Here is a 15404-nt window from a genome sequence, read left to right as displayed (position 1 = left end):
CTGTTGGGGGTAGGGGGCAGTATTGACACGGCCGGATAAAAAACGTACCCGATTTAATCTGGTTACTACTCCTGCCCAGTAACTAGAATATGCATATAATTATTGGCTTTGGATAGAAAACACCCTAAAGTTTCTAAAACTGTTTGAATGGTGTCTGTGAGTATAACAGAACTCATATGGCAGGCAAAAACCTGAGAAGATTCCTTACAGGAAGTGCCCTCTCTGACAAGATCTTGTTCTTCTTGTCTCTGTTTATTGAAGACTGAGGATCTTTGCTGTAACGTGACACTTCCTACGGCTCCCATAGGCTCTCAGAGCCCGGGAAAAAGCTGAATGATATCGAGGCAGCCCCAGGCTGAAACACATTTGCGCTTTTGGCAAGTGGCCGATCAGAGGACAATGGGCTTAGGCGCGTGCATGAGTCGACCCCGTGCTTTATTTTCTTTCGTCTTTTTACCTAAACGCAGATTCCCGGTCGGAATATTATTGCTTTTTTACGAGAAAAATTGCATAAAAATAGATTTTAAACAGCGGTTGACATGCTTCGAAGTACGGTAATGGAATATTTATAATTTTTTTGTCACGAAATGCGTCGTGCTCGTCATCCTTCTTTACCCTTTCGGATAGTGTCTTGAACGCACGAACAAAACGCCGCTGTTTGGATATAACAATGGATTATTTGGGACCAAACCAACATTTGTTATTGAAGTCGAAGTCCTGGGAGTGCATTCTGACGAAGAACACCAAAGGTAATCAAACTTTTCTAATAGTAAATCGGAGTTTGGTGAAGGCTAAACTTGCTGGGTGTCTAAATAGCTAGCCCTGTGATGCTGGGCTATCTACTTAGAATATTGCAAAATGTGCTTTCACCGAAAAGCTATTTTAAAATCGGACATATCGAGTGCATAGAGGAGTTCTGTATCTATAATTCTTAAAATAATTGTTATGCTTTTTGTGAACGTTTGTCGTGAGTAATTTAGTAAATTTTTAGTAAATTCACCGGAAGTTTGCGGGGGGAATGCTAGTTCTGAACGTCACATGCTAATGTAAAAAGCTGGTTTTTGATAGAAATATGAACTTGATTGAACAAAACATGCATGTATTGTATAACATAATGTCCTAGGGTTGTCATCTGATGAAGATCATCAAAGGTTAGTGCTGCATTTAGCTGTCTTCTGGGTTTTTGTGACATTATATGCTAGCTTGAAAAATGGGTGTCTGATTATTTCTGGCTGGGTACTCTGCTGACATAATCTAATGTTTTCCTTTCGTTGTAAAGCCTTTTTGAAATCGGACAGTGTGGTTAGATTAACGAGAGTCTTGTCTTTAAAATGGTGTAAAATAGTCATATGTTTGAGAAATTGAAGTAATAGCACTTCTAAGGTATTTGAATAACGCGCCACAGGATTCCACTGGCTGTTACGTAGGTGGGACGATTTCGTCCCGCCGACCCTAGAGAGGATATAATAGCAATCTCTGAACACCCCCAGCTGAGTTTCCAAACAACTCCACATATCCTGTTCGATCTGTTAACCCCACGCTCAGTCACAATTCTGTGTTCCGAAAAACGGGTACAGTTTGCAACGCACAACTTCTCCTGAGAGAGAAAGAAAAATGCCTTATCCTGTCCGCCCGCATTAAGTAAGTGACAATGTAGGTAAAGTACTTCAGTAAAAATACTTTGAAGTACTACTTAAGTCGTTTTTTGAGTATCTGTACTTTACAATTTATATTTTGACAACTTCACTAAATTCCTAAAGAAAATGATGTACTTTTTACTCCATACATTTTCCCTGACACCGAGAAGTACTAGTTACATTTTCAATGCTTAGTAGGACAGGAAAATGGTCCAATTCACACACTTAGCAAGAGAACATCCCAGGTCATCCGACTCACTAAACACAAATGCTTCATTTGTAATTGATGTCTGAGTGTTTGAGTGTGCCCCTGGCTATCCATACATAAATAAATACAAGAGAATTGTGCCGTCTGGTTTGCTTTATATAAGGAATAAGAAATTATTCATACTTTTACTTTTGATACTTAATTACATTTACTTTTGATATTTAAGTATATATAAAACCAAATACTTTTTCTCAAGTATTTTTTACTGGGGGACTTTCACTTGAGTCATTTTCTATTAAGGTATCTTTACTTGAGTACTTTTTCCACCACTGCAATGTAGCCCCCGTCCAGACCACAGTAAAAATTAGAGGGAGAAATGAAGTAAATAAAATCAATAACTCAGCCTACGAATACATCCAAAGGACACAGAGCTAATCATTTGGACTAAATAAAACAGAAATGAGGGTGCAAATCCCTGAGAGGGATCTACAGGATGAGTTTGTTATTATTAAAACATCAACAGGATAAGGCAGTCATAACCATAGTGTAACGCTCGTCGTAATGATTGGACCAAACTGCAGCGGGTATGTGAATCATCTTGTTTATTAAAGAAATGAACACTGAACAAAAGAATGACGAAAACAGTCCTGTAAGGTACACTGACAATACACGGAGACAACCACCCACAAACACAAGAGAAAATTAACCCACTTAAATATGGCCTCCAATTAGAAGCAACGACAACCAGCTGCTTCTAATTGGAGGTCGTTCCCAAAACTAACATAGAAATAGAAAAACTACAAAACCCACATAGAAATAGAAAACATAGAACATAAACCAAAAACCCCAAAACACACTAAACAAACACACCCCTGCCACATCCTGACCAACTACAATAACAAAATGACCCCTTTACTGGTCAGGACGTGACAGTACCCCCCCCCAAAGTTGCAGACCCCGAATGCACCTGAAACAAAAACTCACAAAAACAATAACCCCAAACTAAAGGGAGGGAAGGGAGGGTGGCCAACGTCACCGACGGTTCCTGTGCTACACCCCCCCTTCCCAAACCTCCCCCCATGGAGGTGGCTCTGGCTCCGGGCTTAATCCCATTCTAACCTGTCCACCCCCGCTGAAGGCTCAGGGCTGTAGCCCACCGCTGAAGGCTCTGGACTGGCGGGCGACTCTGGCTGCGCCGGACTGGCGGGCGACTCTGGCTGCGCCGGGCTGGCGGGCGACTCTGGCTGCGCCGGACTGGCGGGCGACTCTGGCTGCGCCGGACTGGCGGGCGACTCTGGCTGCGCCGGACTGGCGGGCGACTCTGGCTCCGGAAGCTCTGGACGGGGACTGCGCACTGAAGGCCTGATGCGTGGGGCTGGCTTTGGAGGCGCCAGACTAGTGACGCACCACAGGGCTAGTGCGAGGAGCAGGGGCAGGACGTACTGGACTGGGCAGGCGCACTAAAGGCCTGGTGCGTGGGGCTGGCTTTGGAGGCGCCAGAACAGTAACGCGCACCACAGGGCTAGTGAGAGGAGCAGGAACTGGATACACGGGGCCTTGACTACGCACTGGAGGTCTGGAGCGCACAGCCTGCACAACCCGTCCTGGCTGGATTTTTACTGTAGCCCAGCACGGGCGGAGTGCTGGCACAGGGCGAACTGGGCTGTGCTGAGGCAAGATGGCTGCCGTGCGTAGAGCAGGCGCAGGGTAGCCTGGGCCTAGGAGACGCACTGGTGGCCAGATGTATTGTGCAGGCATAATTCTCCCTGGCTGGATGCCCACTCTAGCACGGCACTTACGGGGGGGCTGGTATCGCTCGTACCGGACTGTGCCTGCGGATGGGTGAGACCGTGCGCACTTCCGCATAGCACGGTGCTCTCACCGCCAAACGCTCCCCATGATAAGCACGGGGAGTTGGCTCAGGTCTATTGCCTGACTTAGCCAATCTCCCCGTGTGCCCCCCCCCCAAAACAAATTTGGGGGCTGCCTCTCAGGCTTCCTTGCCAGCCGTGTTCCAGCATAACGTTCCCAGTCCTCTCCAGCCTTCCTCCATTGTCCTTCTCCAGCTAGTATCTCCTCCCATGTCCAGGACTTGAGATAGCTCTCCTGTTGCTCCTTCCTCCGCTGCTTGGTCCTTTTTTGGTGGGTGGTTCTGTAACGCTCGTCGTAATGATCGGACCAAACTGCAGCGGGTATGTGAATCATCTTCTTGTTTATTAAAGAAATGAACACTGAACAAAAGCACGACGAAAACAGTCCTGTAAGGTACAGTGACAATACACGGAGACAATCACCCACAAACACAAGAGAAAATTAACCCACTTAAATATGGCCTCCAATTAGAAGCAACGACAACCAGCTGCTTCTAATTGGAGGTCGTTCCCAAAACTAACATAGAAATAGAAAAACTAGAAAACCCACATAGAAATAGAAAACATAGAACATAAACCAAAAACCCCGAAACACATTAAACAAACACACCCCTGCCACGTCCTGACCAACTACAATAACAAAATGACCCCTTTACTGGTCAGGACGTGACACATAGGCGTAATATAGACAGGTTGATCCTCTCGTTAGGTCTGTAGATGTGTCGTGATCGACAGGCTATAAATGGTGAAGGCCTATGTGAAAATAATAAATACACATTAAAAAAGTAGGCTATAGGCCTAATGTAAATTGACTATATCTGATCACTTTGTCTGCCAATTAGCCTATACGTCCTACAGATAAGATAACAGGCTGTAAATGGTTCATTTTCTCACTTGACATAAAAGGGGAAATAAAAGTAGGTTAAAACGTTAGTAGGACTAGGTTAGACTATAGGGCCTATCCATCTCTCATCTAAAACATCAGTAGGACTAGGTTAGGCTATAGGGTCTATCCATCAGCTAAAACATCAGTAGGTCTAGGTTAGACTATAGGACCTATCCATCTCTCAGCTAAAACATCAGTAGGACTAGGTTAGGCTATAGGGTCTATCCATCTCTCAGCTAAAACATCAGTAGGACTAGGTTAGGCTATAGGGTCTATCCATCTCTCAGCTAAAACATCAGTAGGACTAGGTTAGACTATAGGACCTATCCCTCTCTCATCTAAAACGTTAGTAGGACTAGGTTAGGCTATAGGGCCTATCCCTCTTTCAGCTAAAACATCAGTAGGACTAGGTTAGGCTATAGAGTCTATCCCGAAACATGATCCTGCCAAGCCGCACTGCTTCTTGACACACTGCTCGCTTAACCCGGAATCCGGTCGCACCAATGTGTTGGAGGAAACACCGTACAGCTGGCGATCGAAGTCACAGGAGACGCTAGAGTGTGATGGGACAAGGACATCCTGGCCGGCCAAACCCTCCCCTAACCCAGACGATGCTGGCCCAATTGCCCACCGCCTCATGGGTCTCCCAGTTGCGGCCAGCTGTGACACAGCCCGGGATCAAACGCGAATCTGTAGTGACGACTAGCACTGCGATACAGTGACTTAGACCGCTGCGCCACTCAGGAGGCCCCTCAAAACGTGTTGAAGGGCTCCTTGGTGAAGAATCCTGAACTCGTTTGGGTATTTTAATCCCCTGAAGATGCCTCGGTCAAATAAGTATTTCTTCACCTCGTCAATCTCAAGGCGCTTTCGGCGTATTCATGCTGACAGGTTCTTGTGTAAGGTGAGTTTGGCTTTTCCACTGTAATGGTGTTGTTTTTCACCGCCTGTACAACTCATCCTTGTCGGTGAATCTCAGGAAACGTATGGTGATTGGGGGCGGTGGTTGTCTGGCTGCTGGTGGGGACCTCAGCGCTCAGTGATCTCTCTCCAGTTCTATGAGCCTGTCGGTGGACAGGTGGAGCCACTCGGGGAGTTTGTCTTGCAGGTAGCGGATCAGTGGCATGTTTCTCTCTTCTTTTTCAACCAGGTTTCATAGAAAACGTTATTCCTTCACCCCCTATTTCCAGATCCTCTGTTCTCTCTTCCAGATGCGCTTTTCTTTTTAGCTATTGTTTCCATGGCGTCTGCCGGTGAGTTTTCCATGGATAGGATTCGACCTCTGCCTCATCCAGGCGGCCCACGTTGATGGTTATCTTGTTGTTGATGTCAGCCAAGGCATTTTCCAGGGTTGTCACCTTGCCCCCTACCTCACTGAGCTGAGAGTTAATGCCATCTAGTTTGATGTTGAGTTCTGTGGGTTCGGGATCTCAGCTCAGAAAGGAAGTCTTCGACACAGGACAAGGTTGTCAGTTGTTGGGCCTCGGGAAGGGGCGGATCCTCATACTACTGGCTAATAGGCGCTAGCTTTTTCTGAAGCTAGCTGTTTCTTGGAGGCTTTTTCCGCAGCTATTGCTAGGGTCCGGGTAAAAATGTCACATGTTGGGAAGTTGTAGCTATGAGACAAGATCGTAATTGGATATGACAAAATTGGGGAGAATAAGGGGGGTAAAATACAAAAAAAAACTAAAGCTAATGGGGTTCAACTTGAAGTGGAGGTACAGATTAAGAATTAGAAATTACTTGTGCGGAGCTCTCAGTTCATGCGGCCATCTTATTCTATGGTCACGTAATCCCGCCATGTATTTCTTACATTATTTTTACCCCTTTTTTCTCCCCAATTGGTAGTTACAGTCTTGTCCCATCGATGCAACTCTCGTACAGTCTCGGGAGAGGCATATGTCGAGAGTTGTGCTTCCAGCCTAGCCACACTGCTTCTAGACACAACGCCCGTTTAACCCAGAAGCCAGCCGCACCAATGTGTCAGAGGAAACACTGTACACTGATACAGTGCCTTCAGAATGTACTCATACCCCTTTACTTATTCCACATTTTGTTGTGTTACAGCGTGAATTCAAAATTGATTAAATTGTTGTTTTTCTTCCCCTCACCCATCTACACACAATACCCCATAATGGCAAAGTGAAAATATGTTAGACGATTTTGCAAATTTATTGAAAATGAAATACATAAATGTGTAATTTACATAAGTATTCACACCCCTTTGCTATGATACACCAAATTGAGCTCAGGTGCATCTAATTTCCTTTAATCATCCTTCAGATGCCATTACAACTTGATTGGAGTCCACCTGCGGGCAATTCAATTCTTTGGACATGATTTAGGTCTTCCCTGTGGCTCAGCTGGTAGAGCATGGTGTTTGCAACGCCAGGGTTGTGGGTTCGATTCCCACAGGGGGGCCAGTACGGAGAAAAAAAAAAAATGAAATCCATGCATTCAATCCTGTAAGTCGCTCTGGATAAAAGCGTCTGCTAAATGACAAAAATGTAAAATGTAAATTTAGAAAGAAACACACCTGTCTATAGTTGACAGTGCATGTCAGAGCAGAAACTATACCATGAAGTCCAAGGAACTGTCCCTAGATCGCTGAGAATTAGAATTGTGATAAGGCATATATCTGGAGAAGGCAATAAAGCAATTTATGGGGTGTTAAACATTTACAAGAGCACAGTGGTCTCCATCATTGGGAAATTGATAAATATGGAACTACCCAGACTCTGCCCAGAGCTGGCTGTCCGACCAAACTGAGCAACCGTGCAAGAAGGACATTGGTCAGGGAGGTGACCAAGAACCCAATGACCACTATGACAGAACTACAGAGTTCCTTGGTTGAGATGGGAGAACCTGCCAGAAGGACAAAAGTCTCTAAAACACTTCACCAATCTGGGCTTTATGGGAGAGTGACCAGACGGAAGCCACTCCTGAGAAAAAGGCACATGACACCACACCTGGAGTTTGCAAAAAGGCATGTGAAAGACTCTGATGAGTTTAAGGCAAAATATTCTGTGCTCTGATGAGACAAAAATGTAACTCTTTAGCATGAACGGGAAAAACCAGGAACAGCTCATCACCTGTCTAACACAATCCATTCTGTGAAGCATGGTGGTGGCAGCATCATGGTATGGGGATGCTTTTCAGCATCAGGGAAACTGGTAAGGATAGAGGGAACAATGAATGGAACCAAATACAAGATAATCCTTAATGAGAAGGTTTATGTTCCAACAGGACAACGACACCAAGCCTACAGCCAAAGAACCGTTGGAATGGCTTCAGAACAAGAATGTGAAGGTCCTTGAGTGGCCCAGCCAAAGCCCAGACTTGAATCCCTCTGAAAATCAAACTGATTCACCTCATGATCACTTTTATCTGATTTCTATTGTCCTGTAATAACCATGTGACACAGCAAACAGAACAAAGAATGACAACAAACATGTTCTAAGAAACATACTTAAAATTCTCGACATTTGCCTTTTGGTCTCATTTGTTATAATTTCAAAATATTGTATTCTAATTGTTAGAGAATAAGCATTATAGGCTTTATTTATTCATATTTTCCATCACAAAGGTCAAGTAAAAATGTGCTCCCTCAGCAAAAACTAATTTAATGAAATGCATTACAAACAAGTATAACCTGAATGAACTTTGCCTTGTGTCCATGTTTTTGGTTTCTCGCTAGTCTTCCAGGTACTTTATTACACAACACAGTGTTCACTAGTCTTCCAGGTACTTTATTACACAACACAGTGTTCACTAGTCTTCCAGGTACTTTATTACACAACACAGTGTTCACTAGTCTTCCAGGTACTTTACTACACAACACAGTGTTCACTAGTCTTCCAGGTACTTTATTACACAACACAGTGTTCACTAGCCTTCCTGTAACACGGGTCGTATAAAGGGGACCAAGGCGCGGCGTGTGAAGTGCTCATATTTCCTTTTTAATGAATACACTAACAAAACAACCGACAACAGTTCCGTCAGGTGACATACACTAAACACAAAACAACTACCCACAAAACCCAGGAAGAAAAACCCTACTTAAATATGATCTCTAATCAGAGGCAACGAGGATCAGCTGCCTCCAATTAGAGATCAACCCAAACAATCCCAACATAGAAAAACTAGAACTTAAACATAGAACTAGAAAACGTAGAACAACCGAAAAACATCCCCTGTCACGCCCTGACCTACTCTACTATAGGAAATGACATCTTACTAGGGTCAGGACGTGACAGTGCTGGCTCCGGGCTGAGGAGCGTCGCTGGAGGCTCCGGGCTGAGGAGCATAGCTGGAGGCTCCGGACTGGGGAGCGTAGCTGGAGGCTCCGGACTTGGGAGCGTAGCTGGAGGCTCCAGACTGGGAAGCGTAGCTGGAGGCTCCGGACTGGGGAGCGTCACTGGAGGCTCCGGACTGGGGAGCGTCGCTGGAGGCTCCGTACTGATGAGCATCGCTGGAGGTTCTGGATTGAGGAGCGTCACTTGAGGCTCTGGGCTGAGGAGCGTCGCTGGAGGCTCTGGACTGAGGAGCATCGATTGAGGCTCCGTACTTGTGAGCGTCGCTGGAGGCTCTGAACTGAGGAGTGTCACTGGAGGCTCCGGACGGAAAAGCGTCGCCGGAGGCTCCGGACTGGGAGGTATCATAATAGGTTCCGGACTAGTGACCGTTGCTGCTGGCTCCATGCCATGGATCATCTCTACAGGTTCCGCGCCAAGGATCATCACTGGAGGCTTCTTACCATGGATTATCTCTACAGGTGCCTGGCCATGAATTATTCCTACAGGCTTTTTGCCAAGGATTACTTCTTCAGGTTCCGGGCCATGGATTACCTCTTCAGGCTTCGTGCCATGGAACATCCCTACAGGCTCCGGGCCATGGATCCTCACTAGAGGCTTAGTGCCATGGATTATCTCTACAGGCGTCGGACCATCGATTATCACAGGTGGCTTTGTACGAGGAGCAGGAACCGGTCTCACCGGACTGGGGAGACGCACTGAGGACCGGGTGCTCAAAGCAGGCACCGGCAGTACTGGGTTATGGATGCGCACTGGAGGGAGAGTGCCAAGAACAGTACGGAAAAAAATGTCTGAAATGTATGCATTCACTACTTACTGTAAGTCGCTGTAAGTCGCTCTGGATAAGAGCGTCTGCTAAATGACTAAAATGTCAAATGTAAATGTAAGAACAGGCACAGGACGTACTGGATTCTGGAGGCGCACTGGAGGGAGAGCGCGAGGAACAGGCACAGGACGTACTGTGCTATGGAGGCGTACTGGGGAGAGAGTGCGAGAGGTAGGCACATGCTCACCACAAAAAGCACGGGGAATTGGCTCAGGTCCCAGTCCTGGCCCAGCCAAACTACCCGTGTGCCCCCCCAAATGTTTTGGGGGGGGCTGCCTCTCGTTCTTCCCAGGTAAGTTCCGATATCGCTCGATTACCTGGCCCCAAGTCCAGTCTCTCCTCTCAATCCACTCCTGATGTGACCAGGTGTCCATTTCTGCCCGGGCAGGCCGCTTGATCCAATCAGGGTGGGTAGTTGTGTAACACGGGTCGTATAAAGGGGACCAAGGCGCGGCGTATGAAGTTCTCATATTTCCTTTTTAATGAATACACTTTAACAAAACAACCGACAACAGTTCCGTCAGGTGACATACACTAAACAGAAAACAACTACCCACAAAACCCAGGAAGAAAAACCCTACTTAAATATGATCTCTAATCAGAGGCAACGAGGATCAGCTGTCTCCAATTAGAGATCAACCCAAACAATCCCAACATAGAAATAGAAAACTAGAACTTAAACATAGAAATAGAAAACATAGAAAAACCCCAAAACATCCCCTGTCACGCCCTGACCTACTCTACTTGTCACGGTTGTCGTCGGTGAAGGAGGACCAATACGCAGCAGGTACGTGTATGCTCATCTTGAGAATTTATTTACTTCAAAAAATGAACGTACAAAAATCACAAAACAAAAGAACGAACGAACAACTACAAACAGTCTGGCTAGCATAGGCTCAACACAGAACAATCACCCACGAATCACAAACACAAACACACCCTAATAGATGGGACTCTCAATCAAAGGCAGATAGACAACACCTGCCTTCAACTGAGAGCCCCAATCAACCAAACATAGAAACACACCCACTAGACTAACCATAGAATACAAACACATAGACCATCAACCCGGAAATACTAAATCAAACACCCTTTACACAAACACACCACCCCGAACCACATAAAACAAATACCCCCTGCCACGCCCTGACCAAACTACAAAACAATTAACCTTATATACTGGCCAGGACGTGACACTACTATAGAAAATGACATCTTACTAGGGTCAGGACGTGACACTTCCAAACGATATAGCAGGAGAAAATGCCTGACAAGAATGAGAGAAAATCAGCATTTCCTTAACACATTTCATAGCTACAGTATAATATTAACATGACAAAGACAACACACCTTCTTACATGGTGAAGAGCAGGTGACCACTGAAGGTGCTGTGGCGATTTCCATCATCATATATCTTTGTCCCAGCCAAGAGATTCATGTAGACCACATCTCCTACCTCCAGCAGCAGTGACACTCCATTGGAGGAGTTAACACTACCGGTAGCTTGGTCAGCATATGCAGCAGCTATATGATGTCCATTCTTATGCAAGACTACAGTTGTAGGAGCTGAACTATCACCCCCTCCATTGATGTAAAACCTGAACAGGTAGAGTCCTCTCACTGGCGCTGTGAAGATCCCTGTATCAGAACACAACATTCACATAGAAACAGTCAGAGATGATACGAGGACAGAGGATTATTAATAACTATGTTTTCACACAGACTTATAAATACTGATGATATGAATATAGTGTACCTGTAGTGGGGTTATAAGCATTGCCAATGTTTGAGTAGATATTTCTGTAGACCAGGGTGATTGCAGTGTTGAAGGGTCCAGTGTGTCCTTTTTGACCAGGTGCTGCTAGTGAGGCTGAGAAAGCCACCTTCCTGTCTGTGGGACAGAGATGAGTCAACACTACTTTATCTAACTGGACACCAGTTGGTGTAGATTAGACATGTTATCAACAATAAGGTCAGTCATTCAGACCATATATATATATATATATATTAATACTGTCCGAACTAATACTTAATTTTCCTCCCATTACCTTGACTGTGTCTCTTCAGAACTTCAACGTGGCTTTCAGTGATGTCATGACTGTCCTGATCAGGTCAGGTTGCAGGAGACCACAGCCCTACAGATTATCTCTCACCCCCAACAGAGGAGGAGAGATCTAGAGGTCTGAAGATGTGGGGGTTTTATGACCCCTCACGCCCATGATAAATCTTAGGCCACAGAGAAATTCCTTTGTCCTCTCACTATAGAGAACTGGCCTCAGAACATTAAACATGCAATAAAGGGACTTTGGAACAATGGTTTTCGTCAGCCACAATGGTGGTCATGAAAATAGATGGAATATGAAAATGTATATCGTTTTTGTTTGGTTATTAAAGGTTAATAGATTACGTTATTACGAAAACATTGTAACTTTAAGAGTTTTCCCAGTATATGCCTGATGTTTATACATTGTACGTTGTGTGGAAAATGTCCAAATCAAAGAGAATGTTTTGGTAAAGATGAAATGTGAAGTTAGTTGTCTAAAATGGGATTTTAGTCAAATCTAGGCCTTGGCCCTTAACTTGGTACGCCCAGAGAATTGCTTTTAAGGCGGTTACGCCCACTTCTGACCCGAAGGTATAAGACATGGGAGTGAAGAATGAACAGATAGACTAAAGTGACCCCAGGCTGCAGCCAAGGTCTAACAAAGTCAACGAACCCCAAAACGCAACACAAGGTTGAAGACAAAGAAATATTTTTCTACCCATGCTATGGATGAGTAGCTGTGTCTAAGCTGGTGAATTCAAGCCGGAACACCTGGCCTACACTCTCCATTGAATCGTGGTATCTACGCTGTTTCATTCCTACGCTGTGAGCTCTGAGCTACAGAGCTGTCTGTCCTCAGAAGACCCCTTTCAGAGCAAGGGCGAGGGATCAGACCACTAAACCAAAAGGACACTGACATCGTGAGGACAACCAGAGAGTTGCGTCGGAGAAGTGCGTCATTGAGAAGCCTAAACGACCCACGCGGAGCTTCCCATCTGAGACCTCCAACACGTAATTACATCATTATATTCTGACCCATAAGAGCGGCAGTTCGGGGCAAGTCTAGGGTTAAAATAAGCATAGCTGACGAATGCACCCAAATGTATATTTCTCTCGTGTACTTTCTCTTTTTCTCTCTCTTTTAAATCCCCATTTTGGGTAACACGCGCCATAGTGTGTTGGCCCGTTATACTAAGTTCTAATCAATAGCCTAGATTGTGTTTTGTGAATGTGTATCTTTTATCATCATTTTAGCTTTCTAGTAAATAAATAATCAACAAAGATTGGTGTGGCACGAACTCATTGGTGGGACCCGGGTCCGTGCAGATTCCCGGACTATGCGACGTTCAGAATGAGACTATAGAGAAAATTGATTAGTTAGCGACTGTTGTAAAATCGATATTCTGATATTCTTTGAGTTCATTTGGGAAATAGAAACTCAATAAAACTAATTTTCCCATTGTGCCCCAGGTTAATGAGTTAATAATTGTTTGATTCATTTAATCACGCAATTATAAACCGTTAATCATTCGATGAGCAACAGCCGTCACATTAACTAATACAACGTCACGACAGTGATGTTAGAACGAGTCTCCATGGAGTTTAGTTTCACTGCTTGTGCTCAAATCAGATACATGAACAATAAACAAGTCAGTGAGATTTAGAATAAATGACTCGTGATGTCATCTTAATTAGTATAAAATACACTTTGGGTCTGTACCTAGACTCAGATTAAGACCTTTGTGTAATAACAGCTATGAAAGAGATTATTCTGATTTACCTTCATTAATTTTGATCAGTTCCCCCACTTTGGATTTCAGCTGGACTTTCAGTTCCTCCACCTGGCTCTCACTGTCTGTCAGTCGGCTCTCACTGTCTGTCAGTCGGCTCTCACTGTCTGTCAGTCGGCTCTCACTGGCTATCAGTCGGCTCTCACTGGCTGTCAGTCGGCTCTCACTGTCTGTCAGTTGGCTCTCACTGGCTCTCAGTCGGGCCTCCATGGCTCCCAGTTCAGTCTTTGTGTGTCTCAGCTCAACTCTCTGCTCTGCCATCATGGTGCTCATCTCTCTCAGCACAGTGTGGATGTCAGGCTGGCAGGTTTGCTGGCTGTGTGTTAATGCAGCTTCAGCTCTCTGTTTGTCAGTCTGAATGTCATTCCCTCTGCTCTCTCTGTCCTCATAGTCAACCTGCTGGATCTCATTCACACTGACTCCATCTCTGTCTTTGTGGACCTGGGCTCCAGACAGACAGCAGTGCAGCAACACCAGCAGAGATACAACACTCTTCATTCTCATTCCTGGGTGATGATTTCCTCTTCTTGTGGTTATTTCTGCTGTTATTTTGGAGTCTCAGTTGTCCCCTTTATATCCTGTCCTCTTAAACCATGACCTGGTGATAACTGGGACACGTGTAGATATGAAGTCTAACAACAAGGTGATAAATCAAACTGATTCACCTTACTATAACTTTATCTGATTTCTGTGGTCCTGTAATAACCATGTGACACAGCAAACAGAACATAGAATGTCTAAATGTCAAAAGCAGGTTTATAATATAATGACCTTTGGCTTTTGGTCTCATTGGTTATTACCTCATAATATGGTCTTCTAATCATTAGGTTTGGAAGTGAAGAGTAGTTGAGAAGGTGGAAAGTTTTAAGTTCCTCGGCGTACACATCCCCGACAAACTGAAATGGTCCACCCACACAGACAGCGTGGTGAAGAAGGCGCAATTGCGCCTCTTCAACCTCAGGAGGCTGAAAAAATGTGCCTTGTCACCAAAAACACTCAAACTTTTACAGATACACAATCGAGAGCATTCTGTCGGGCTGTATCACCGCCTGGTACGGCAACTGCTCCGCCCACAACCATAAGGCTCTCCAGAGGGTAGTGAGGTCTGCACAACGCATCACCGGGGGCAAACTACCTGCCCTCCAGGACACCTACACCACCCGATGTCACAGGAAGGCCAAAAAGATCATCAAGGACAACAACCACCCGAGCCACTGCCTGTTCACCCCGCTATCATCCAGAAGGCCAGGTCAGTACAGGTGCATCAAAGCTGGGACCGAGAGACTGAAAAACAGCTTCTATCTCAAGGCCATCGGACTGTTAAACAGCCATCACTAACATTGAGTGGCTGCTGCCAACATACAGACTCAACCTCGAGCCACTTTAATAATTAATAATTGGGTGTAATAAATGTATGGCAACAATGGCAATTTATATAATGTTTACATACCCTACATTACTCATCTCAGGATGTGTATACTGTACCCTACACCATCTACTGCATCCCTCCTATGCCGTTCGGCCTTCACTCATCCATATATTAATATGTACATATTCTTAATCATTCCTTTACACTTGTGTGTATAAGGCAGTTGTGATATTATAAGATTACTTGTTAGATATTACTGCACGGTCGGAACTAGAAGCACAAGCATTTCGCTACACTTGCATTAACATCTGCTAACCATGTGTATGTGACCAATAAAATTTGATTTGAATGAATGATTTACAATCAAATATGTTTCATCAACAAAGTAATACAGGAATGTGCTCTCTCAGCAAAACTCATATCATGATATACAGTATCAACAAGCCACACCTGAACATCC

General features: G+C 44.9%; 1 protein-coding gene across 1 annotated transcript; it reads right to left on the bottom strand.

Moving 5' to 3' along the window:
- Nucleotides 1–10916: 10916 nt before the first annotated feature.
- LOC106569588 (uncharacterized) lies at nucleotides 10917–14173 on the bottom strand. The gene is made up of 3 exons (XM_014141098.2): nucleotides 13566–14173; nucleotides 11498–11632; nucleotides 10917–11379 (listed from the first exon to the last, which is right to left on the bottom strand). Exons 1-3 carry the CDS (start codon nucleotides 14077–14079, stop codon nucleotides 11096–11098), a joined length of 933 nt encoding a protein of 310 aa, XP_013996573.1. The 5' UTR covers nucleotides 14080–14173; the 3' UTR covers nucleotides 10917–11095.
- Nucleotides 14174–15404: the final 1231 nt, after the last annotated feature.

This window comes from Salmo salar, chromosome ssa14 (assembly GCF_905237065.1).
Source record: "Salmo salar chromosome ssa14, Ssal_v3.1, whole genome shotgun sequence".
In the NCBI taxonomy this organism is placed as follows: Eukaryota; Metazoa; Chordata; class Actinopteri; order Salmoniformes; family Salmonidae; genus Salmo; species Salmo salar.
This window is presented reverse-complemented; position numbering and strand designations above follow the sequence as displayed.